General features: G+C 37.8%; 1 protein-coding gene across 21 annotated transcripts in view; it reads right to left on the bottom strand.

Moving 5' to 3' along the window:
* LOC108112164 (longitudinals lacking protein, isoforms F/I/K/T) overlaps positions 1-24812 on the bottom strand; it is a 65967-nt gene that overhangs the window by 39013 nt on the left and 2142 nt on the right. For 14 of the 21 annotated variants that reach the window (XM_017221917.2, XM_017221919.2, XM_017221920.1 and 11 more), the window contains exons 2-5: positions 16931-17347; positions 16459-16858; positions 15548-16258; positions 15403-15480 (exon numbers count right to left, since the gene is read on the bottom strand). In XM_017221917.2, coding sequence (XP_017077406.1) covers positions 15403-15480; positions 15548-16258; positions 16459-16858; positions 16931-17104 — 1363 coding nt within the window. In that variant the 5' untranslated portion in view covers positions 17105-17347. Of the gene's footprint in view, positions 1-717; positions 863-1248; positions 2904-3611; positions 4598-5132; positions 6489-7258; positions 7781-8762; positions 9225-9323; positions 9505-15402; positions 15481-15547; positions 16259-16458; positions 16859-16930; positions 17348-18239; positions 18429-24812 lie in introns of those variants that run through there. The other 7 variants (XM_017221929.1, XM_017221938.1, XM_017221918.2 and 4 more) reach the window with 7 other exon arrangements.

Raw genomic sequence — 24812 nt, 5'->3', positions numbered from 1 at the left:
AAATAAAATTTATAAATATTTAAACGACTTAAAAACATGTCAAGCATTCCAAAAAAAAAAAATAAAAATTTGTATACTATTTGACGGGAAAATAAAAAGTATATATATATAAAAAACATCGAGATCACTTAGAATTAGAAAAGATTAACCCATTAAGAACCCAAGTAGAACCGCCTTAAAGACTAGAAAAAACATCTGTGTAAGAAAAAACATCAAGTGTTAAGTAATTTATTTTTGGTTTTGCAAAGATATATATATATATATTATCAAAGAGATAAAGATTAAGACTAGAAGAATTGGAAAAAGCCACACAAAAAGCTCAAAAGGACACACACACACGCGCGCTTCATACACTCGCCACACGCATTATGGGGCACACAAAAGCAGACACATGAGAGAGAGAGAACCCAAGCAAGAAAGTGAAAAATAGACACGAATTATGTTGAAGAACATGCTTATATACAGGACGATATAGTGCGTAAACGATAGTCACAAAACTTTACTTTTCAAAACACAGAATAGTTAAAGGTACATCACATTACTTTAATACCAAAACCGAAACGCACTGTATCGCTCTGTATGTAACGTGTATAGAGATCAAGTTGAAACCCAGACAAAAACAATTCGAGGCGAGAGTTTACACAGAACAAAGATATATATCATAAAATATATATATATATATATATATAGAAATATATAATACTGTAAGTGACAGACTTTTCTTTTGCAGATCGCGTTGCCAGTTGACAGTTTTTCCAGGACTTCAGAGATAGTAGTATGTGGATAGTAGGTAGTAGATATTGGAGTAGTAGTGGTGGATGGAGTAGTGGGGTAGTACAACAGTTTTGGTTTGTAGAGACATCTAAAAGAAATTTAGTAATAAAAATAGGTTAGTGAAAAATTCCAACAATTTCCTCAAGAGAAAAACACAAAACAAAAAAAGAAGTGAAAACTGAAAACTGAACAAAGGGAGTGAAAAAAATGGAAAACAAAACACGATCTTGGATGGGATTTGATGAACAAAATAGATGATAATGGAAGGTGGAAACTGATGATGATTGGGAATGACAAAAGGCTATATATATATATATAGGATATACATAAATAATAAAACTTTCGATTGCTGCAATTGAATACATAAATATAATATATTTTTCTTGTATTTGGTTTTGGTTTTTTTTCTCGTAATTTATTCAATTAAAATTATAAATTTTCTCATTTTCGTTTTTCGTTTGGACTTTGGATAAATTAGGTTTTCTTTTTTTTTTTAATATCTAAGTATACATGCTACAAATGTATATAGTATATATCATAATAACTTAACTAGGTCGTACAATTTGGTGGCATATCATTTGGAATAAGTGCATTACATTCATAGAAATCTTCCGCCCTAACCTTCTTCTAAAGCCAAGAAGAAAGCCAGGCGGTTAAGTTGAGTATTTTGTAGTTTTTTTTTTTTTTTTGGATTAAATCAAATTGAAATTACTCAACTTGTAGTAAAAAGATTTGATATTCTCTCTCTTTTTTGACTCGTTTTTGTTTTTACTTTTTGGTTTCTTAAGGTTTCTTAAATGACTAACAAATAGTTTAGGTTTAGGAGAGACACTTTTCGGGTTAAGTTTTCCCTCCAATCCCTGTCATGCTGAAAAGCGTTTCTTAAAAGATTACAAATTCGTGACGGTTTAAGTTTTTATAGTTTTGTTTTTTGTTTTTTTTTTAGGAAAGTTTCGTTGACTGATTCAACATTGTAATATTGACAAATTTTTAAGACACATTCTGTCTAATAAGCGACTCACACAAAAATACATAATTAAAAATTATCTTTCAAATTGGAATGTCTACGTTTGAGATTCGAGTACGGGGCAAGCAAGCAAATTACATATAATATTAAAATGAGGATTTTTTGGGTAGCCTAGGCTCTTGACAAAATAAAATAAGAGATTCTTTAAGTTTCAATAAATAATATAAATATTAATATATATATATATAGCTATATAGTCGGGGGATAGCTTAGTTATTGTTATAAGCAAATGGCATCGTGTTCATCAATCGCTCCTTGAGCAATGAATTCGATATGATCTGTAGACCCAGCTTCATGTTCCACTCCTCGTTCATCAGGTGCTGCACCTTGCTGGGCGTCACCGGTTCCGGCTTGATGCCAAGTGCTGCAGCAGCCTCGGCTTGTGCGGCCAAAGCCGCATCATCATCGTCATCTCCTGCTCCTCCTCCTTCGTTGTTATTCTTTGCCTGACTTTCGGCAACGGCGGAGGCGGCGGCGGCTGCTGCAGCCGCTGCTGCTGCTGCTGCCGCCTGCTCCTCAACCACCGCTGCTGCCGCTGATATCGCTGTGATGGCACCTGTCAACCCATACGTCGGTATCGGCATAATGTGCGGCGGCAGTGGCGATGTGCATCGCGAATCTGGTAGATTCTCATTCTCGTAGTTCTCCTTGCGCAGCGACAAATTCTCTGGTATGGGACTCTCGCAACCATTGTGGGATCCAGCACTGCCCACACTAGCCCCACAATCACCGGTGGAGCCTCCACCGCCGCCGATGCTACCGCCACTGCCCATCTGCTGAAGACCAGCCAGACCAGACTTAAGGTCCAACGAACCGCCAACGGATGTACGCGTACCACTGCCCGTTGTCATCTGGGCTATGGCCGGCGGAATGCCATGCTTGGAGACCAAATGACGGACCATATGATACTTGCGACGGAATCGTGAGCTGCAAAATTCACAATTAAAACGCGGCGGTATGCCGATGCACTCGTCACGCATGTGCCGCTGTAGGTGGCGTTTGCGCAGGTAACTCTTGTTGCAGACGGCGCAGTGGAAACGCTCCTTGTATTGATCCGCATCGTCGCTGCCAAAGATGCTGTGCTTGTACTCGTACTTCAGGTCTGCTGGGATCGAACCAAATCGAATCCCGTTGAGTGGGTTGGTTAGTGGTGTTGGTGGTGATGTGATGTGATTTGTGGTGTATGGAGATTTGTGTGGTTTTTTTGTTTTGTTTTTGTTTTGGTTTGGATTAATTTGTTATTGGTGATATTTGGAGAGATTAAAGTCGATTTGATTTGATTCGATTTGGTTTTTGGTTTTGATGTTTTTGTGGGGGTCGTATGAAATGAAAATGAAAAGAAAATAAAAAGAAACATGTGTGAAAAATCATAAACACAAGGTCCAGAATTAGGCTTAAAAATAATTGTTTTGTTTTTTTTTTTCCCACATAAACAAGATTCAAAATCTTGGCTTTAAATATTGTTTATGAAACTTATTAACTTAAAACTAAACTTAATTTGCTTTCTTTTGTTTTGTTTTTTTTTTTTTTTTTTCTTTGAGAAGTTGAAGGAGAACTAATACAAATTATACAAAATTCAAAGTCTAAAATCAAGTTTACATAATATGAGAATACAAATTCTTTTTTTCAAACAAAAACTACTGGAGAAAGGCTACGCTAAACAATTGTCAAGTAGAAACAATAATAATAATTTAAATAAAATACATTTTAAATACTTTTCACTAATGAAAATACAAAAAATATAAGCTAACAAATATCAAATTACTTATTAAATAAAATTGTTAATAGTTGGAAACAAAAAATGGTAATTTTTTAAGTTAAAACTTTTAAATACTAAATAAACTTTTCAGTGGTTTTTTTTCTTTTGGTTGGTCTCCAAAACTTGGCTCTTCGCTTGTCTCTAAAAAAATATATATTATTTTAAATATCAGTGATAAAAAATCAACTTTCATTTCAATAAATATTCGTACACATATATTTAACTTCAGATATTATTGACTTAGCAGACAGACACAGAACATTATCATATAGAGCGAGATTGAACAACGTTTTATCTTAACTATTTTTTTAAAAAAGGGTTGTAGATGTGTATAACAGCCAGTTTTGATCTCGATCTTGGAATCAAATTCCTATAGCCTATATCCTAGACTTTCTTCAGCTGATGAATGCCGTGCTTCTGTCTCAGATGTAGCTTCAAATCGTACCGCCACGAGCAGCTAAAGTTGCAGAATTCGCAATGAAACTGTACACTCGTCTTTTTGGCCGCCAAGGATGAACTGCTGATGCTGCTACTACTGTTGTTGTTGTTGTTACTGCTAATGTTACTATTGTTGTTGCAACTGCTGGCTGTTGTATTGCCTGTGGCAGATATGTGATTGCGTTGCGGTTTGTTGGCCGTTGGACGTATTGTGCTGTTCAACAGATTGGCCAACTGGAAGGAGGCTGCTGCCGCAGACATGTGGCAACCACTGCAGTTGCTGGCATTGCAATGTAGCTGCTGGTGTTGACCTGTTGTCGTTGCCGCTGCCGTTTGCAAGTGGTTAACAATTGCCTCCGCCTGACCGGAGTTACCACATTTGTACATTCTACGTATCGTTACTTCCGGTTCACAAATCTCAACAGCAGCAGGACAGCCACTATTGCTATTGTTGCTACTATTGCTGTGATGTTGTTGTTGCAAATGCTGATGGTTTGTTGCTGCTGCCACATTCTGATGCTCCACCGGCGGCTTCTTGCTGGCCGCACTGGCCGCTGCTATAACTGCCGTGGCATAATTACAGTAAAGCGTCCTTAAATCTGTAAGAATTGTGATTGGGTTTTTGTCTAAGATATGCTGAGACTGTTTAACGATTTCTTACAGAGAGAGAGAGAGAGAAAGTAAGTACAGAGAAAGTCAAAGAAGGGAGCAGAGAGATGGCTGGGTGTGGTGGTGTTGTTGTAGTTGTTGTTGTGTGTGTAAATATGTTCGTGTTGTGTCTTCGCTGTTTTATCGTTTTTTTTTTTCAGTTTTTGTTTTGTTTTTCATTTTTTACAGTGTATATTGTTTAACTTATAGCTAAAAAAAATATATATAGATCTTGTATTATGCAAATATATAGAATGTGGATTAGGTTAACCGACGCCGCCAATTACATGGATATACAACATCTCGCCGCCATTAAGTTAAGAACTTAAATTAAACTTAATAATTAAACACAGAAAATGAATAATCAGAACTTTGGCACCAACGAAAATGTTCGAGAAAATGTTATTTACCAAAAATAATCAAGTAATTAAATTAATTTTGATTTTAATATTTTGTAATGTTTTTTGTTTTCTTTTTTTTTTTTTCTCAGTTCATGCATCAATTGAAAAACGCATTTGTTGTTGTTTGGTTTATAAAAAACGTGGCATTTATTTTTAGTTTATAGTTTTCTCCTTCTTTTTTTTTTTGTTTTGTTTTAATTTATACAAAATATATATATATATACTTTTCCTTTTAGTTTTTAATATTATTAGATTAGTTCTCAACTTTTTGATTTAGCGCTGGAAAAAGAAATACTTATATACTTTTTTTTTTTGGTTGTGTGACAGCCAAAAACGAAAGAAAAGTTCATTAAAAAAATATGTAAATGCGGGTAAAGTAAAGGATGTTTGTTTTTCGCAAGCCAGCCAAAGGGTCAAAGTTCAACCGCTGCTCTCTTTGGTTAATAATTCGTAGTTAATTAGTAGTTGTAGAGATTTCTCTGCGTGTACAGGATAAAGAGATAGCGTTGTGTGCGCGTCTTTTACTCGAAATGGAGGTAGAGAGGAGAGATTGGAGAGTGGAGAATGGCGAGTGGTTGATGTGGAGAGAGGAGAACCAGCCCCCCTCAAAAATTCATATTCCTATCCTGACCCCAGTAGTACTCTTACAATCCCTCCCCCTTAAGCAGTTCGGCAGAGGAGGGTGTATTAGAGGTGCTGCTGTTGCTTCCACCTCCTCCGCTGGCCACCACTGCCGCTGCAGCTGCCACCTGCTGGAGAGCCTGCTGCAGCAGGGCCTGCTGTCGCAGCTGCTGCCTATAATAACTACTGGTACTGCTTTCCTCCATTAAATGCGTTGCCTGTTCATCTTCATCATCATCATCATCGACTAGATAAGCATGCTGATGATCCTCAGCAACGACAGCCACGGCTGCCTCATCCAGCATATCCACCAGATCGACTATTTCCGTCTCCGCTGCTCCTTTGTCAGCATCATCGGCTGACGACGCTGCAGCTGCTGCTCTTTGCTGACGCTTAAACAACGATCTCATAGCTATTTCCGGATGCTTCTTCCTTACATGCTGACGCAGATGATCCGCTCGCTTCGTCCGATGGCCACAAACGGAGCACACCATACTCTTGCCCTTGCCGCACTCCTGACGCAAATGACGCCGCAAGGTGCCATGCCTTCGATATGTTCTATAGCATTGCGGGCACGTAAAGCTCTCCTCCTGCCCTCCTCCAACTCCACCTCCTACTCCTGCTCCACCAATACCATTTCCGCCGGATAATAAACCATGAAAATGATCAAATTGTGGCGCCTGAAAGTGATGTAATCCTCCTCCTCCTCCAGATCCCTGATGATAGTCATCACTGCTACCGTCCAACAGTTCCAACTTGTTGCTGCCACCATTCAGATGATTGTGTTGACTGGATGAGGACTCGTCGATCAGCTGCAGGCCTGAAATTTGTTTTTGTTTTTCGTATTTGATATTTTCATATTTCGATTTTGAGTTTTTCTTTTTTTTTCTCTATAATTTTTCTTTGCGATTTTCTTCTCTTTTATCAAAAACGTTAAATCGTTAATTAATCATGCTTTTTACTTTTCATTATCGAATTTGTTAAGTTTTTTTTTGGTTTCGGTTTTTAGTTGTTTTATTTTTCAAGGCAAAACAAGCAATTTGTTATTTTTGGAGTTTTGGGTTTTGGTTTTTTATATCAAAATGCCAGATTAGTTTCGAAAGCATTAATATTTTCAGTTTTTGTGGTAAATTAATAAATTAATTTCTGGTTTGCATTAAACAAAAACAAATTTCAAACAGGCATAAAGAATTGCACAGCAGCATGGCAAAAATAAGACAAGAGGGGGGAGGAGCGGGCGTTAGGTTAAAAGTTAATCGTAGGAGGAGAAAAACATAGAAAGGGATTGACAGAGAAGAAGACAGAAGCCTCGACACAAGAAAGATTCCTTGGTTTGTATAGTTTTTGGGTCAGGGGGTTCAGGTGTTTGATGTATGAAGAGAGAGAGATAAATCTTAATGAAAGGTCAAATGTGGATGGTGGGTGGTGTATGTTTTCTGGGGCAAGCAAAGTATATATAACATATGGCTTTATATGATGGTTGATCTTGGGACACGCGAAACACAGCTCAAAAACAACATAGAAGACATAGAGAGAGAGAGAGAGAGAATATAGTTCCCAGGGTAATACATATATATATATATATTGGCATCGTTTTTTAATGGCTCTTATTCAATTTTTTTGGTTCAGTCTAAAACAAATATTTGGTATTGTGCTTCTTGACCTTGCAATGCCGATTCAGCGAGTCCTTCCGCTTGAAACCCGCATCGCAAACCTGACACCGGAAGTTCTCCAGCATCCCGCACTCGAACTCCAAATGCCGCTTCAGCGCGGATAACCTTGTGTAGGCGTTCAGACACTGCGGACACTGCAGCTTGCCATCGTCCCGCATATCTGCATTCCTTGCCAGATTCGCCGCCGATCTGCTACGCACCGTCGGCGTTGGAATGCTCTTCTTGTTGTTGGTAGTGGTGCTAGTGCTAGTACTGCTGCTGCCACTTCTATTACTATTATTGGCCGCCTTCTTCCTCCGCGTTCGCAGCTTACCACGCCGCAGCTGCACCACCGGTGGCGGCGATTCTGGTGGCGTTTTAATGACTAAGGGCGGCAGCGGCGGTGGCGGCATTTCACTGTCATAGTAAAACATTTGATTCAAGCTCAACTCGAGCAGACCTGCAATTAAATGTTTGAGCAAAGAGCAGATAGAGAAACGAAACACACAGAGAGAAAGAGAGAGAGTGTCTGTCTGAGAAAAACCGAGAGAATCGAAGAAAAAGCGAGCAAACGACAGAACAAAGCTTTAAATTTCAAACACACAAAACTAACTTTGGAAAACCACAAAATCAGTGTTGCCATGAGAACTATAACAAGGTCTAGTCTAAACTTTTAAGATATATTCTTGAAACCTATAACCTTTTAATATCAGTTTTTCAGATTATAAATATTTTATAAACTTTAAAAAGATAAAGAAATACTTTTTGAAACTTAATGTACAACAAATATTACTAAAATCATGATAAATATTAAAGATAAACTTCTTTATATCTTTTTTAGAGATCCCAGAAATGCCTTGAAAAATGTTTCCAAGTTAAGATTATATTTTTAGATATTTTCTTTAATTCCTAATTTTTGTAGAAACGTTCACTTGAAAAATCTTCTAAACATGCAAAATGTTTGAATATTTTACAGGAATTTTTTAAACTAGTTTTTGGTATCATATAAGTTTTACAACGTTAATCAAATTGAAACCACAGTACACACATGAATATGCTAATCCCCATCCCTTTTCTAATTTCTAATATAACTAACGATCATCCAATTAAAAATACTCATGAAAGTTAGATAGCTAAAATACATTTACAAGCCTTAAAGAAAGCATGCTCTATTTAAGCCAAGTAGCTAGTATCTAACTAACAAAAGTAGATTTAAAAGACTAAAAAAAATAAATATTTCTGCTGCTTAACTTATTAGATAACATCTACGTGACTTTATGTTCTAGATCTTTAAGTTTTCTGGGCAACACTGTTTAGTTTTCGATTAAAAAAAAAATCACTCAATCGACTCCACTCTAAGCCACTTCACCTGGTCACCTCCTCTCAACTTTTCCACTTTTAAGACTTTTGATCCGAATTAGAGAAGAACGAACCACCACAGGTTGAAATTCGAACCCAAGTTTATTGTAGTTATCATGTTGGATAGTGTAGGTTGGTGGTGTTGGGTAGTGTATAGTGTAAGATGACGTTGGATGATATAGGAAGTGTAGTAAAGTACGGGTGTGTTTTACATCGATTATGCACTTATAGCCTACTGAAATCCTACTAGTAACTAGTCCCTCTTCTGGACGCCCTTGTGCACATAGTAGTAGTGATCTTGCAGCTTGAAATTATAGTGGAAACGGCGGCCGCACATGCGGCACGCATACTTCTTCGGCTGGTTGCACTCTTTGCGCATGTGGCGCGTCAAAGTGCCCAGGACCTGGTAGCGACGTCCACACGTCTGGCATACGTAAGGAGCACTCGCTGCATCCGTTGATTTGGATTTTGATTTCGTTGTGGATGCGGTGGATGACGATGCAAATGCAGATGTGGATGGACCATCTCCACCGCTGCTGGCATTTCTAAAGAAAATGGGGGGAAAGTGGTAGGTAGTACAGGATCATCGGATTTTTTGGGACAAAGATAGAGAAAAACTAATCCAGCCAGCCCAGAAAATTTACCTGCGCGATGAGGATGTGGTGGTAGCCATCACCTTGCGCTTACGCCTGGACATCGTGTGCGTTGCAGTGGCGGAGGCGGAAGTGGCAGCAAAGGCCGTGGAAATGGCCACAGTGGCTTTTCTTCTGGCCAAACGCTTTGAGCCACCGCGCACTGCCGTGATTCGTGGCACAACCATAATGTCTGCAACCGATGGGGTCCAAATAATATTCAAATGTGCGGAAAATGGGACAGAAAAATATTGTAGAAATGAGACACAAATAGAGAGAGGCTCCGAAAAAGCAGAAACAAATGAAATAACAAAACTTCCTCAGAATCTAAGACAAGTTATTTATGCTCCTAGAAAGTTTAAGACCAATTGAAAATTTGGAAAACTTTATTAAAATGCCTTAACGTTCAGTTTTCATTATATTCGCTCTCAAATTCGCTCTTTAACTTCACAAAATTGAAAAACTTCTTGGTTTTAATTTCTTTAAAGTAACACCATTTTCTTTACTAAGTTCTTAAAGTTATCTATCTAAAAAAACAAACGCTTAAGCAACAACAAACAAGCAAACCATACAAAACTAACATTTTCCTTTTCATTTCAAACAATTTCAAAAACAGTTTTAAGAGAAAATGTTTTGCTATATTCAAAAATGTCTTATTTATGTTTCACATTTTCCAGTTTAAGCCTTAAATTGCCTTAGAAAAAAGCTCTTTTATATTAAATTCCAAAAACAATACCATATTTAAATGCAAGTTGAAAATGGAAAATTGTAAAAGGGAAGAATAATGGTAAAGAGAAGATAGCGCAAAAGTGAGGCAAAAAGTCCAGATAAGACACATATACCAACTACAAGTTACTTAAGGTGGGGGAACAAAATGTTTTCTATAAACTACATAAAAAGCTGGAGGGGGAGAACTCTCCTCCAAGGACATACCATAAAAATATATTTTAGAAATCTAAAAATTATTTCCACAAACACACATACAATCACACACCGCACACCACACACATACACATAGACAAACAAACAAGGACTGCAAGTAAATAAATGTTTTTTTTTGAGCTTGCAGTTGACGTTTGTGATGTGATAAAAAAGCTTTGGACTCATTTTGCAAGTTACACAAAAAAAATATATATAGAAAAAACAAATTATCTGGCGACTGTGCCTGTTGGTGCGTGTGTGTATCTGTGTGTGTATGTGCCTGTTGTGTAAATTGGGTCAAGGCCATGCAAACAGCTTTCAACTGGGCCAAAACCGAAACAGGGAGGTGGCAGTCGTCATTGGAAATGGTAAGAAAAAAAACTAATTTTGATAGGGGGGGAGTGGTTAAAGAATATTCTAGAACTTGAAACTTTATAATTTCATTTTTAATTTATGGAAAAATACGATTTTTTTTAATCAAATTAGCCAGCAAATCAAATTAGTCATCAAATCCTTATTAAGTGGGTATTAAAATATTTCTCTGATGACTTTTTTAGTTCTGATTTGAACATAAATTGTAAATTTCTTTACAAAATTAGTCACTCTTAGTTTTTTAGAAATACAAACAAACAGATTTCTTATCCGTTTTAATACCCAAAGTAATGATTTATAAAAGCTCATATTGAAAACCTACAACTTCCAGCATTAAATCAAGTTAAGGAACGACAATAAAAAACCTCAAGTCTCCCTCTAACTATGCAAACTTCTGTTATATAAGCTCAAGTCTTGCCAGATAATAAAAATCTCGCCCATAATAAAGCAATCTAAGCAAAGTATAGCCAATTAAAGTGGTTTTTCAAGGCACTACACCTCCCTCTCTTTCTCCCTCTCTTTCTCCCTCTCTCTCTTTTTTCACACCACAACCAGCTTTCTGCGTTTAAAGAAATTCCCAACGACAAAAATTCCCAAACTTGATTCTTCTTTATGCAACACCACCATTATCTTTAATCGTCGCATCGAATGAGTTTTTTTCTTACACGGATGCAGCACAAAATTTTAAAAATAGCTAACTGCGAGAAGAAAACATCAAGCAAGCGCACAAAAAACGAGATACATTCACAGAGATATCAACATTAATATTATTGTTGCTTTAAAAACAAACAAAAAAAAAAAAACTCATGTGAACAATGCTGATTAAAAACAACAAAAACAACACCGCCACAATCTCACACATAGAAACACATTATAATTTAGCCGACCTTGAACTTGAACGAATGCCTCGCGGGCAGCATTTGTTGTCTCTGCTGATTAACAATTAACAAAACGGGCATAGAAAGCGCTGAGAGAACCCCTCCAAAGAGAGGGTGGTTGGAGGAGAAGTGAGGGGAGTAGAGATCGCTGAGAGATCAAAACCACACTTTCATGGATATCAAAAATAAGATATTTCTTTTCAGATACTTTACCATATCACCACCTTCTTGCTAACGAGCAAAACAAAGCCTTAATAAATTAATTGGGCAAACAAGATTGTCTCCGAAAAAGAAGGGGGAATAAAAAGAGAAAAGAAACAAAGCAAAGAAAAACGAGCTTTTGAAAGCTTTTGAAGAATTGCTAACTGGCCAGAAAGACCAGAAATAAGAAAGCAATTAGGGAAAACCCCAAAATTCTTTTCAAACCTTTAAAAGAGATTAAGAAAAACAAACCAAAATCTTCTTTTGCCAATGAACCATGATCATTATGATCCCATGACTTACCATGGCAATCTTTAAATATTAGGAAATTTCTTTCAATTAAAAGAACAACCCATAGGATTGGTTTTAGATTAGTGAATCAAATATTAAAACCAAAAGACATCAAACGATCCGCAGAACATAATATTCCCTCTAAGATAATGGATGACTTTTACTAAATCTGCTTCGTCAGTAAAATCAAACAAATCACTTTTCCGAACCTCTATAGTTTTTCTCTTGAATGTTTCGTAGATTCTCTCTGCCAAAAATTCCAATTTCTAAACACCAAATATCTAGTATTATTTGCTCTATATATGAATATGTATATGTTTTATAGATCGGTGGGGGATCGGTTGAGTTTCGTAGGAGAATATGTGTTTTTCGGTGTTTGGTGTTTGTTTGGCAACGCTTCAAGCAATTTCGAGAAACAAACGCCAAACGCAAAATGAAATTTTAACTAAAATATATATAATATATATATATAGATATATACAATGTAAGTTTAAGGTGTACACTTAGAAATAAATCGGAAGAAGAGTAGAAACTGGGAGTTACACTATAGCTTACCATCTGGAAGGCCCATTAAAAACGACTCTTTTCAGGAGAAAGAGAGAGCGCTTGTTGAGTTGTTTTTCTTTTAACACATTACCTGGAATCGCTGTAAAATCAAATTTCTTCTTTTTTTTTTTTTTTGATGAGGAATGAATGTTGATTTTTGGTTGGGAAAAAGGGAAATAATTGGTGATATAGGATTTGGGGATAAAAGGATTAAGGATCGGGAAGTTTTTAAAGGTTTAAACAAAAATGAACTTAAAATAAAAAATTTACTTCATTTTTGTATTGCACTCCGCCCAACCGATACCGTTGAGCGGAGCATACTCACCTGGAAACGCACCTGAGTTTTCCGCGCTGAATTTGGATGCTTCGCTGGGTGGTGTCTTGAGATGTTACAGATGGATCTCGTCGAAATGCCCAAAGCTGCGATTGTACCTCACCATCTTGGATGGCTACGTGCTTTGTTTTGTGGCAACGACATGAGACCTTTTTCCCCGACAGCTGAGATCCTCCTCCAAAAGCGACGATCCTCCAGTTGCAGTTTTCCACGTCTCTCAGTCATCAGTTTCAAACAACACTTTTCACTTGACTTGGTTTAAAAGGTTTTTCAACAGAACAACAATATACCGCGTACATCTTTTTGGTTGTAGGAAAAAGAATTCCCCAACCCTATAGACGTAGTAATTCACGAAAGAAAAGCCCGAGAGCGCGAGCACGTTTTACTTTCGACCGGAAAAGCTTACAGACTAGCTTTAAAACTAAAAAAACAAATCCATAAGGAAAATAAACAACAAAAAAAAAGTCCCGTCAACCAAAATAAAGCAAAATATATATGTATATATAGAGTAGATAGTACTAAAATACAATTTAAAACTGCATGCGTATTTTCGTAATAATATGTATAAAGTATATAAAAAAAAAACTAGTGTAAAAAACATTAGCACGCGCTGAGAGTTGCTAAAGAAGAGGACAATCAAAATGGGAATGGCACAAAAACTATATAGAATGAAAAATGAGTATGTGTGTGTGTGTGTGTGTTTGGGTGATTTTGTTTGTTTGCGAATGTTCGTCGTGGGTGTGATTTGGATGTGTGAGTGTGTGTGTGTGTTATGCTTTTAAAATGCAAACAAAGTTAAGGCGAACAAACATAATCGAGTTTTGCTAGAAGATTTGCTATTGAAGTGTGGCCAAACTTTTTTTTTTTTTTTTTAACTTTTGACGCGACTGTACTGAGAGAGCTTTCTTTGGTGGGGCGGGAAAATACATGTTGTTGTTGTTGTGTGGACAGAGCCCTGCACACTCACACATACACGCACTATACACACACACACATACACACACGGACAATGATACACGCACACAAACAGCAGCTTAGAGAGGGGGAAAAAGAGCGAGCGATCGAGCCAGAGAGAGATCAAAACGCACACACATAGAAACATTGTTGATACGTAAATTTAAACACTAACTTAAATGATAAGGGAATTTCTTTTTGATTTTTCTGCCTAAATTTAAAGCTGCAGTGTGGTTGATTGAGTGGTGTGTGTGTGTGTGTGTGTATATGGGTGAGTCAGTGTGACCATGAACTTTATGATTTCTTATGGAATGCATTTTCTATTTCATTTTCTTTGCTCTGCAGCTAACGGCTTAATGTTGGAAAGAGAAGGATGGTAGGGTATAGAGAATAGAGAGGGGGAGAAGGAAGATAGATAGTGAGTGGGCGGGCGAGCAACTAAAAAATATTTGGGAATGTTGGAAATATGCGATTTATATATATATACAGTAAATAAGGCAAAATTAAGAGTTAATCAAACACCAATTGTAAAGAAACGTATTACGAAAATTCAACAACAAATGATCATACATAGAATCATACATATATATATAGATAATGGTAAAATGAGAATGTTAGAGGGGTGGTTGGTGGTGGTGGTTGGGGGTTTGTTGGTTTTTTTTTTGTGGTTTATAGCAATTATATATGTTTTGTGGTTGTGTGTGTGTGAGTGGTAAATGTTTCTCATTTTCTTTTCAAAAGTGTGTGTGTGTTAAAAATTAATCATAATAAATAGATATGTACAAAAAAAAAAAAAAGATTACTAGTTATACGAATTATGTGTGTGTCGTAATTAAAAAATGATTAGTTTTGTAAAAAATCATATTAAGTAAAGAAAGAGTTTTTAAGTAATACTTTCAACTTGCACAAATTATTCTTGTTTCGGGTTAATTTATCTGTGACGAAGTGAGTGGCGCAGGCAAAAACAAAAAAAAATATAATCAAAAACCAGCATTTCAAATTCTCTCAAATCAGAGTCGTAAATTCTCCCTCTTCAACATTAATTTTTGTTGCTGTTTTTGCTATTGTTTTTTTTTTTTTTTTTTTTTGTATTTTCTCTGCACCAAAACTCTCGTTCACAAATCTTGTTATTTTTGGTATTGTTTGTATTTGTACTTTTTCTTGTTGCTTGCTTTTTTTTTCGTCTGCTATCTTGTTGAAAATTATATTCGAAAAAATTCTACGTTTCTTTTATGGTTCTTTTTTTTCTTGTTCAACATTTTAAGAGCTTTTTTCGGAGCACGACTTTTTTTTATACTTTGGTATAGTGTGTGTGTGTGTACTTTAAAAATTGTAAAAGAAATAAATATGTATAACTTTTAAAAATGTTTTGTGTGATTAAAATGGAGTTTTGTGACCTTGAAAAGTTGGATTTCAATCGTTTGGTTTTTTATCTGCATTTGCATTTGAATTTTTTTTAAGCTTGTTGTTTGTCGTGCTCGCTGATTCGAAAAAACTTCTCGTCTATTAAAAAACTTCTGGGCTAAGCTGTACTTTTTGCTTTTTCATTTGTTCGTAGCTCATATAATCGAGTTCAGAGGCAACAAACACTCACCTTGAGGATCCCGTTGCTGTGCATCCTGTGCCATTAGTCCAAGTTCATCCTGAGATCTGTCGTGTTGCCATGCATATGCTAGTAAATTAAAATAAAATCCCATGTAAGTTACAAGTTAAAATAATAAATATTGTATTTAACTTACTTTGACTAGATCCTTCGCCACCCTGGCTGGTGCCGGCCGTCTGGTCCAGCTCTTCCATTGTCATGTCCTCCTCGTCCAGTGTCAAATCCTCAACGTTCTCATCATGCGCATCGTCATCGTATTCGGCTTTGGGTTCAATAACCATATCAGAGCCCACTGATGACACGCTGTTGTCTTTGATCTTTTGTTTGTGATTCGACGACGATTTGTCCACAACGCTGGCCAGCTGCTTAACCACAACTCCGGCATGGACGGCGGATGCAGAGGCGGAGGCGGGATTGGGTCCACTGGCGGCACTTGATCCACCAATGACACTGCCCTCATCCATATCGTCATCATCGCCTTGGACGCCTTGGGCGCCACCTTGGCTCTGGGCTTGTACATTCTCGGTGTTAATGGCATCGCTTGTGGCCTGCGCCTGCTGCAGATGGGCCTGTTGTACGGCGGCCGCTGACGCAGATGCTCCGCTCGCTGGGGCGGCTGTCGAGGATGTTAGTTTAGCGCTTTCAGTCTTTTTGGTAACGTTGGTGCTGGTCAATGGCTGTTGTTGCTGGGTCGACGACGCTTGGCTGCTGGTTCCGGCTGCCGGTCCGCTGGCCAATTGGGTGGTGACCAAAGCGGAGACGGCCAGACCGGCGCCTGTCTGCTGGAGGATTGACTGATTCGAGGCGGCGGCTTGTAACACGGACGAGTTGGAGTTGTCGTGGGCATCTGGAAAAAGAAGGATGGAAATTATGATTTAGTAAGTTAGTATAATTTAAGGTAATGTAGAATTTAAGAAGAGCTTTCTAATTATCAAAAATTCTTTAATTCCATTAATAGAATGTTCTCGACTTTAAATTTCGTTTTCTTTTTTTTTTTTTTTCATATTAAACAAAATAAAAGATAATCCTAATCGCTTGACAACTCACCATTCTCCATGCTGCGACGTCTAACTTTTCGACGCCGACGCGACGGACTCGAGGAGCCCTCACGCGAACCGGACACATCACCGGACGCGTCCATCGCTCCGCCGGTGGCCAGGCGGGCGCGCTTCGTCTGCTCCAGTGTGTAGGCACCGCTCAGCTTGCCGCCGCGATGATGCTGCTGTCCGGAGGACTCTGGCTTGGGGGCTGATCCGCCACCAGTGCGATTGTCCGACAGACCCTTGATCTGCAGCGATTCTGCGGCCTTGAGCAGAGCGGCCAGCTGATCCTGCGAAATATTGACCTCGCCGCGATACATATAGTCCATCATGGCGCGCAGCTCTTGGTACTTGACATCCTTGAGTATGAAAATGGGATGCTTGTCGTACTGTTCTTGTAGTAAGGTCTACAGAAAAAAGAAGATTTTCATCGTGTTACAAAATGTTTTCAAGAAAAGGTTAAGATAATAAAAACTTACAGCAAAGTAGGGACTGCATGCTGACAGCACCACCTTGTGGGCCTTGAGAAATTTGCCCTCGGCGGCTAGCGTGCAATCGACTAGAGTCTCGTTCTCCAGCAACGTGTCGAACACGCTGATCAGTGTGCTCTGATGGTTGTTCCACCGCAAACAAAACTGCTGATCGTCATCCATTTTGGTGTCTTAAGGGGATTTTTTGTTTGGATGATGGTTGAATGGGGGTTCCTGGGGGTTTGGGCCCACGTCCTTGGGGCCGAACGTTGAGCTCTCTCTCTGATTTGCGGTTTTTTCGCCACTCGTTTGGTGATTTACAATGGGCAAAACTTAGGGGTACAGAGTGGGGTGTCTAAACGAAAATAAAACTGCTTTCGCCTTCGGTTCTTCTTTCAGTTTTTGTTTTGTGTGTCAGCAGTTATGCTGCAAAAAGAGAGAGGAAATAAAAAACAAAATTAGTAATGCGAAACAAAAACTCGCAATAATGCGGCTCAAGGTCAAGTTCATGTTCATGTTTAATTTCAGCGCAGCAATAACAATATCTTTCATCTCTTTTACACGCTTGAAATTTCAGCTAGATTATTATTGTTGTTTTGCATTCTCACAAACACACACAGGCACAGACTTAGAGACATACTTGTATGCAAATTTTGCACAGCGAAATGCAGTTTTTTTTATTATTATTATTTTCGAGCGAGTTTCTGCTTCTTGTTAATTTTTCAACTTTGCTCTTTCGCCAACACTCGCACACACGTTCTCTCGTCAAAAGAGAGAGCTAACGGATTTGTGTTACAGTTGCTTCTGTTTCTGCTTCCCGACTGAGTGTGTTGGTGTTGGAGATCGATGGACACGATAAAAGCCGAAGAGACTTCGTGACGACCGAAAAAAGTAAAACGAAAAAAACGAAGCATGAAACATAAAGAGGGGAAGTTTCGCAGTCGGCGTCGCTGCAGCGCGAACACATATATTTCTGTCTGGGTTTTTTTTAATTCCCTTTTTCTCCGTTGTGGAAAATTTCACAAGTAGACACACACAGGCAAAGATTTATGATGATTTTCAGTTTTCCCCCCATCGTCACACCGACACACAAAAACGCTCGCTGACTGATAATTTTTAAAGTTGAAGTGTGGAGCAATCGTTTCAGTTTTTTATGGTGTGCGGCGCATTTAAAAATAGAACGTTTTCATTAGAAGCACACAAAACTGAAACACACACAGACACACTTATACAATGGCACCCATCATATAGATATGGGCGCTATTTCACAATCTCTCTCGCTCACTCGCGATTATGCTTCACTTCCACACACACTTACTGTTGTGTTGTAAATAATTAGCACTGCAAAGGTTGCTTTTTCTATTCTAGCTCCGCTTCTGCTGTTTGAATGTGTGATGTGTGTATGTAAAAAATTTAGCCAGCAAACCGCACGCGTTGCCTCGCGATCTGCCGCACAACGCAGAGAACCAAACAAAAGCTCCGAGCGCACAAAACCGAATGAAACGACGCAAATGTGACGGCAACTGAGCGACCCTCGAAAACGACGCCTTGCTGCTTGGCGCTCTCTCGCGTTCATTTAATGCTCTCACACTCGCTCGCACTCTCTTGCTCGACCCGCAAACGAAGTTGCTGTTAGAGCGAGATGGAGCGAGTAAGAGTTGAGCGCGTCACTCTCTCTCTCCCATTTGGGGGCACGTTATGAAATTGCCAAGTAAGCAAAAGGAGAAAGAGAGAGCGAGAGGCAGGTAGACTGCGACTGCGGCAGCGACGTCGCCAGTGGCAGAGGAAAAAGGAGCCCAAAGGAAAAGGAGAACTGCAGCGGCAATAATCGTGCCAAACTAAAATAACGGGAAATACACACACACAAACACAGGTAGCGAAAATTGGCTGGAAAACGGTTATATTGAGATTTAAGAGTACTTTGATTTACAATTGCTATTTCATTATTGATTTTATAAACAAAATACAAAAAGGATGTGTAGTTTACTTTAAATGAACTGTTCTTTGAATAAATTTTAGGTTTTAAATCCTAGAAGTTTTCAGTTAAAAACTACACACCAACTGTTCACTGACGCAGGGAGCGAGTAAGATGGCCTTACATAAATGCCTACGTGACTGAAGGGCTGGCTCCCTTTTTCACTCCCCTTTGTGTTTTCCAGTTTCAGTTTTTTGTGTTCAGTTTTCGCCAGAGATCCAGGCGCAAAACCTAGACAGAGGAAAGGAGGGAGCGAGAGGGAGAGAATCACCCCCAGGGCGACCCAAGCCAAGTACCGTTATGCGGAGGGATCAGTTTTTCGAGATTCTGTTATACACACACACAAACACATGGTCCACATGAAAGGAAGGTGCAAGGCATGCGCACAAAATACACGTGAAGAAAAACTAATATTGAAATGATGATCACTTTAGTTATAAATGTGAAATACATAGTTTTTCCAAATAGTTTATATTAAAATATTAGAATATAAATTAAAACCATTCAGATGGTAGTGAAAGGTTAATCCTGGCTAGATTAAGGACTATAAATAGTGACCTGCTTTTTTCCTCTGTATAAATCACAAAAGGGAAGCGGCATCATCCAGGTCTTTACCCCAATGATGATGCATTGGAGGGGTTTTCCACAAGCACGCACACAAAGAAGCACACACAGAGAAGTAGGTAAAAACTGCAGGGAGGCGAAAAAGGATCTCTCTCGCTCTCTCTCACTTTTTCTTTTTTCTTGTGAAAACGAATGACGCGCGCTCTTTGCACATTGCAAGGTTTTATTTTTGCGCAGATGGTGGAGGATTATGAATTGGGATCCTGTGACCGAAAAGCGAGCGAGAGCGAACTATAACAGCTACATACAATGAGTTTGTGTGCGTGTGCGGAAAAAGTACAGTTGGTCGCAAAAGGCTCGGACTTCTTTGGGGTTCTCGGTTTTCCCAAAAGAGAGAGAGAGAGAGAGAAGCCCTCAAAAGATATACTAAATATGGGGGTGGAGTTATGAGCAATCGTCGGTAATTAGAGTCTCTGAGAATGAGAGAGACTGTGCTGAGGTCTACTATCAAACGATGTCCAAAATTCATTTTACGGAGCATTGTTAGCGAAAATCTCAACTGAATTTTCATCTGGCAACTGCATTTGGAAATGTTTTGGCAAAAATAAATCCAAAACACTATAAAAAACTGCTGTTGCAAATGGGATAATGAACGGTGATAGGTTGACAAATACAGCTTATGATCGATCAAGGAATCCTATTTTCTGTTTAAATCAAGTTTAAAAACTTTACAAATGATACATTTTCATAAAATATTAATAGAATTAAGAGTTCTGGTAGTCCTGTGTTGAGATCTACTATCAAACCACGTTCAATTTTCAATTTACGAAACGTTGTTAGCGAAAAACCCAACTGGTTTATATTTTTGCAACTGCAGGTTTGTCTGGAAAATATTTGATTTTCCAAACATTTTATAAGCTAGCTGCTAAAATGATCTATATTTTAATAAGTCCTAGAAAGTTGTGATGAGATCTACTATCAAACTACGCTCAATTTTCATTTTCGAAACGTTGTTAGCGAAAAACTCATCTATTAGTTTATTATAGCAACAGCTGGGAGTTTAAGAAAACTCTATACATTTTCCCTACTTTTAAAAGCCAGTTGCTATATGATCAATCATAGAATCTATTTATTATTTCCTTAATATTATTTTGTGTTGAGATCTACTATCAAACTACGTTCAAAATTTTCATTTTACGAAACGTTGTTAGCGAAAAACTCAACTCTTATTTTAATATTGCAACCTCTGTAGTACGAAAAACTGATATTATTTTTCGCAATTTGATTGGGTTGCATTTGCCTATCAAAAAAAACATATCTTTATAATACTAAGGATCAATGACAGATGAAAATGGGGCGGAAATAGTATAAGGTTAGATCGGTTTATAATAAATTAAGATACGAGCTTGGCTACATTTAAGCCATTTGAATCCTTTTGTTATAAACTTGTTTTTATGTTTCCTCATTGAGGCTTAATTAATTCAGGGTTCAATGCCAACAGACTTTTCGAGTGAGTGCCAGATGGAAATGAAAATGGGATGCGGCGATTGAGAGTGGAATGGGGGACGGCAAGCAAGCGGGATAGTATAAAGGATGTTGGTCCCCTTTTTTCTAAGCACGCGCCAGACGGTTGGGTTTTACCTTTTGAAAACCGGGAGAAAACCAGTTTCAAGGGAAAAGTAGGAGGATGAGGTAGAGGTTCCTGTCGTTGGACTCGACGACTCTCTTTTTGGGGTTGCAATCAACCCCTAAACTAAGCCGATCCCCCCTCTCCATTTTGCCATATGTATGGCATTATGTCTGCATGTATTTCTCTCCCTCCATTTTCCCTTTTTTCGTCCTGCCGGCAGATGTTGGATCACAACTGTCGTTCCTGCTCTTTGGTCACAGGAAGTGCCGCCAAAGTCTGGAGCCCCTTTTTGTCTTTTCTTTTTTTGGAGTAAAGAAAATTCTTGGTCGGCAAAAGAGATAGATAGTGAAAGAGATAGAGAGAGAGAGAACATTCTGAACTTGGGAATATTAATGGGGCTGGTTTTCAAGAGTTCTATGTGTCTGTGTGCAAAAGTCAAAAGAAAAACCGGTTTCGCAGAATATACAAGAACTGTGCCATTTCGAACAGAGGAGCGGGTGGTCGGTCGGTCGCCAAGGCAAAGGCAAAAGAGTCGAGTTCTGTTTGTTGGTTTAGAGATCCGATCCGATCGTCGTTGGCAGAAAAACCAGTTTAACAAACTCATTTCATTTCACATCGCAGCCAGAAAAATCGCCATGACACACACACACACACACACACTATGCAAGAAAAACAAATTTAAAATGGAAATAACTTAAAAATAAGAAAGAGGGAGAAAAAAAGAAGAGTGTATGTGTGGAGGCCAAGAACAAAAAATATATAAAACTTCCCCCACAAGATTTGCATAAAGTGGAATCTTTTTCTGCTCAAATACACACACTCATACATGTGTATATATATAAATATGTACTAAATGGTATGTGAGACATAAAATTTGTATATTTACGACGTAAAAATAAACTCGACGACGAGAGTCTCGCACTGACTTTCAATAATTTCATTTCTGGCAGCTGAAAATGTTGCTGAATGGCTATGAAACTCACTCGGTTCGAAGCCCCAAAAAAAAAATACAAAAACAAAAAATAAGAAAAAGGAGGGAAAAAACACCTCTGAAAACCCACGTAGGCGTCTGTCGCTCATTTAGTTATTTTTACACCCTTTTTCAGCTTTGCACATGTAGCTGGGCAGCAAAAAAAAAAAACAGGCTAAAAACAGCTCAAGATTGAGAAAAGCTGAAGCAAGAGTAGATGTTATATGCATATATCGAAATCAGGTGAAACTAAACCTACGATCTGAGTCAACATTAGGTAAACTACCCGAAGTAGGATTAGTGATTATAATTTCTTGGAAAAGATCAATGGTTTTTCCAAAAGTCATCTTAAACTGGTCTTTTTAGTCATGGAAACTCCCTCTCCCCAGTAAGCTTTTATGCAAGTCACATATTTTCTTCAATCGTCATTAAGCAAGCATTGCATTTAATGATATTTATTTAAGAGTGACAAAATATTCCAAAGAATCAAATAAAACATAATCAAAAGTTAATGAAGTATGAGTTTCAAGTTTTATCAAGATGAAAAACTTAAACTTTCAAGATTAAACTATATAAAAATATAGATTAGATCACCTTTTATATACCCCATACATATATCTCAAATTTCTGTTCACAACTGTGGAATTCCTTAAAGTGTATTGGAAACATATCGTTTTCCATTTTCATGCTTCTTTTTCCCCTTCCTTTTCCGCTTCGCTCGGTTCTGTTCGGCCGCAGAAAATGTCGTTTTGCCATTAAAGCAGCGAAAAATGTATTAAAAAAAAAACAAAAACAAAACCGTCAACCACAAAACTTGTTTTCTCGAAAAGCTATTTAAAGTGAATGTTAAGGGCTTGTTATGCGCGAATGTATCTGTATCTGTATCTTGTATCTGTGTAAATGTATCTGCGACCAACTGACTGCGGGCATTATATATATTAGTGTGGGAGCAGAGGAAGTCAGTGCTTTGGTGAGGGTTTATCTATATGTCTATCTTCGAGATTTTGGTGATGTCGTTTTGTAGAGTTTTTGGGCATGCTATATTTGTTGGTTTTTCCAGTTTTGGCTAAGGGAATTTTACCCAAACTGCCATTTTAAAGAATTTAACGATCGTTAAGTAGATCGATTTTTCAATGTTGGGATACTAATTTATCTGTCATTTAACTATTTTTCTTTTAATAGATTTAATACTTAAGTTAAAGTTTGAATACAGTATAAAATTATTAAAATTGTAGACTCTCATTTATTATCTTTCCACTTTTTGCAACTTTTTAATTTCCGGCAAAAAACTTATTAAATCCACTGGCCAACAAGTGAAAGTGAAAAAACTAAGCCACCGAAAATAATCAACAATAAACAACGAAATAAAACGCACAAAAGTTCAATGAACTTAATTTTTTTTTTTTTTTGCTAATGGCCAAAGCGAATAAGTAAATAAAAACTAACAAAAATAAAAGTCGGCCAAAGAGCAAGCAGCGATAACGGGCGCCGCTCATTATTTTCCTTCCTTCGCTTTTATTTATTTTCTTTTTTCTCTTATTCTATATTTTTCTATGTTTACTGTAATAACAAGAATAGTAATAGAACATAGAGAAAGAAAAGTGCGACATTTATTTTGGCACGTGTACGTGTGTAGGTCAGAAATTTGCTGCAAGGTCATTAGTGTTTTTTTTATTATAAATAAAAAGAAAAACTGATGACTCTTAAAGAAATATATATATGTATAAATGGTAAACAAAGAATTAAGGCAAAAAGCGAATAAAAAACAGTTTCTGATTTCCTACACTTGTTGCGCAAAAAAGCTTCTTTTTATATCGCATTTATTATTGTTATTATTCTGCACATGTGCGTAGAATGTAAACAAATGAAACTTTTGCAAAAGTCGCAGGTGAAATTTGGCAACGTTGCAGATGAAATATACCCATAAGAGATTAGGGCGACACGAAAATATGAAAAATGGAAATGTGTAAACGTGTCGAAAAGAAAACAACAAAAGCGGCGTAGCAGAAGTGTAGCACAAAGTGGAAACAAAAATATGTGGCGACTGCTCTCTCTTCCTCGTTCCCCCACTACCACCCTCTCACTACTATCCGCCGTGTCTCTCCCGATTTTCTAAGTGTGTGTGAAAAGTGCAGAGAGAAAATTTCACGCTTGTTTTTGTTTTTGTCTTTCCGTTTTTTTTTTTTTTTTTTGAACAAACATAAAAACGAACGAGGGAGTAAGACGACGGAAAGAGCGGGAGCGAAAGAAAAGGGGAGCCAAAAGAGCGAGCGAGAGAGAGGGCCTAGCATTGAACAAAATATTTTATGTGTGGGGGAAAAACCAAGATGGCGGCCATCGAGACTTTGGGAATCTATCGAAATGAAAACGTGCTTTTTTTCTAGGAGTTTTAACAATTCGTTTTTTATTCGAATAGCTCTATCTATGCTACTTGTTTACTAATTACACCTCCTAATCAAGCTTTCCATTTTCATTTTAATTTGTAATAAAAAGCTTATATAACTGTGCAACACACACACATATGTACGTATATGCATGTGTGTACTTGTATAGAAAACATTTCCCACTGCAACACTTGACCTCATTTGCATGGAAAGTGAGCCATTGGCTGTGTGTGCGTATGTGAAAATTAATGAAAATCGCCCGTCATTTACTTCAGCGTTGCATTTTGCGGGAAAGCTCTACCTCTCTCGCTCGCTCGTTCTCTTTTTTTCGTGCTGGTGAAAAGCTTTCTCCTCGTATAGCGAGCATT

Source organism: Drosophila eugracilis, unplaced genomic scaffold (genome assembly GCF_018153835.1).
Source record: "Drosophila eugracilis isolate 14026-0451.02 unplaced genomic scaffold, ASM1815383v1 contig_90, whole genome shotgun sequence".
NCBI classification, from domain to species: domain Eukaryota; kingdom Metazoa; phylum Arthropoda; class Insecta; order Diptera; family Drosophilidae; genus Drosophila; species Drosophila eugracilis.
This window is presented reverse-complemented; position numbering and strand designations above follow the sequence as displayed.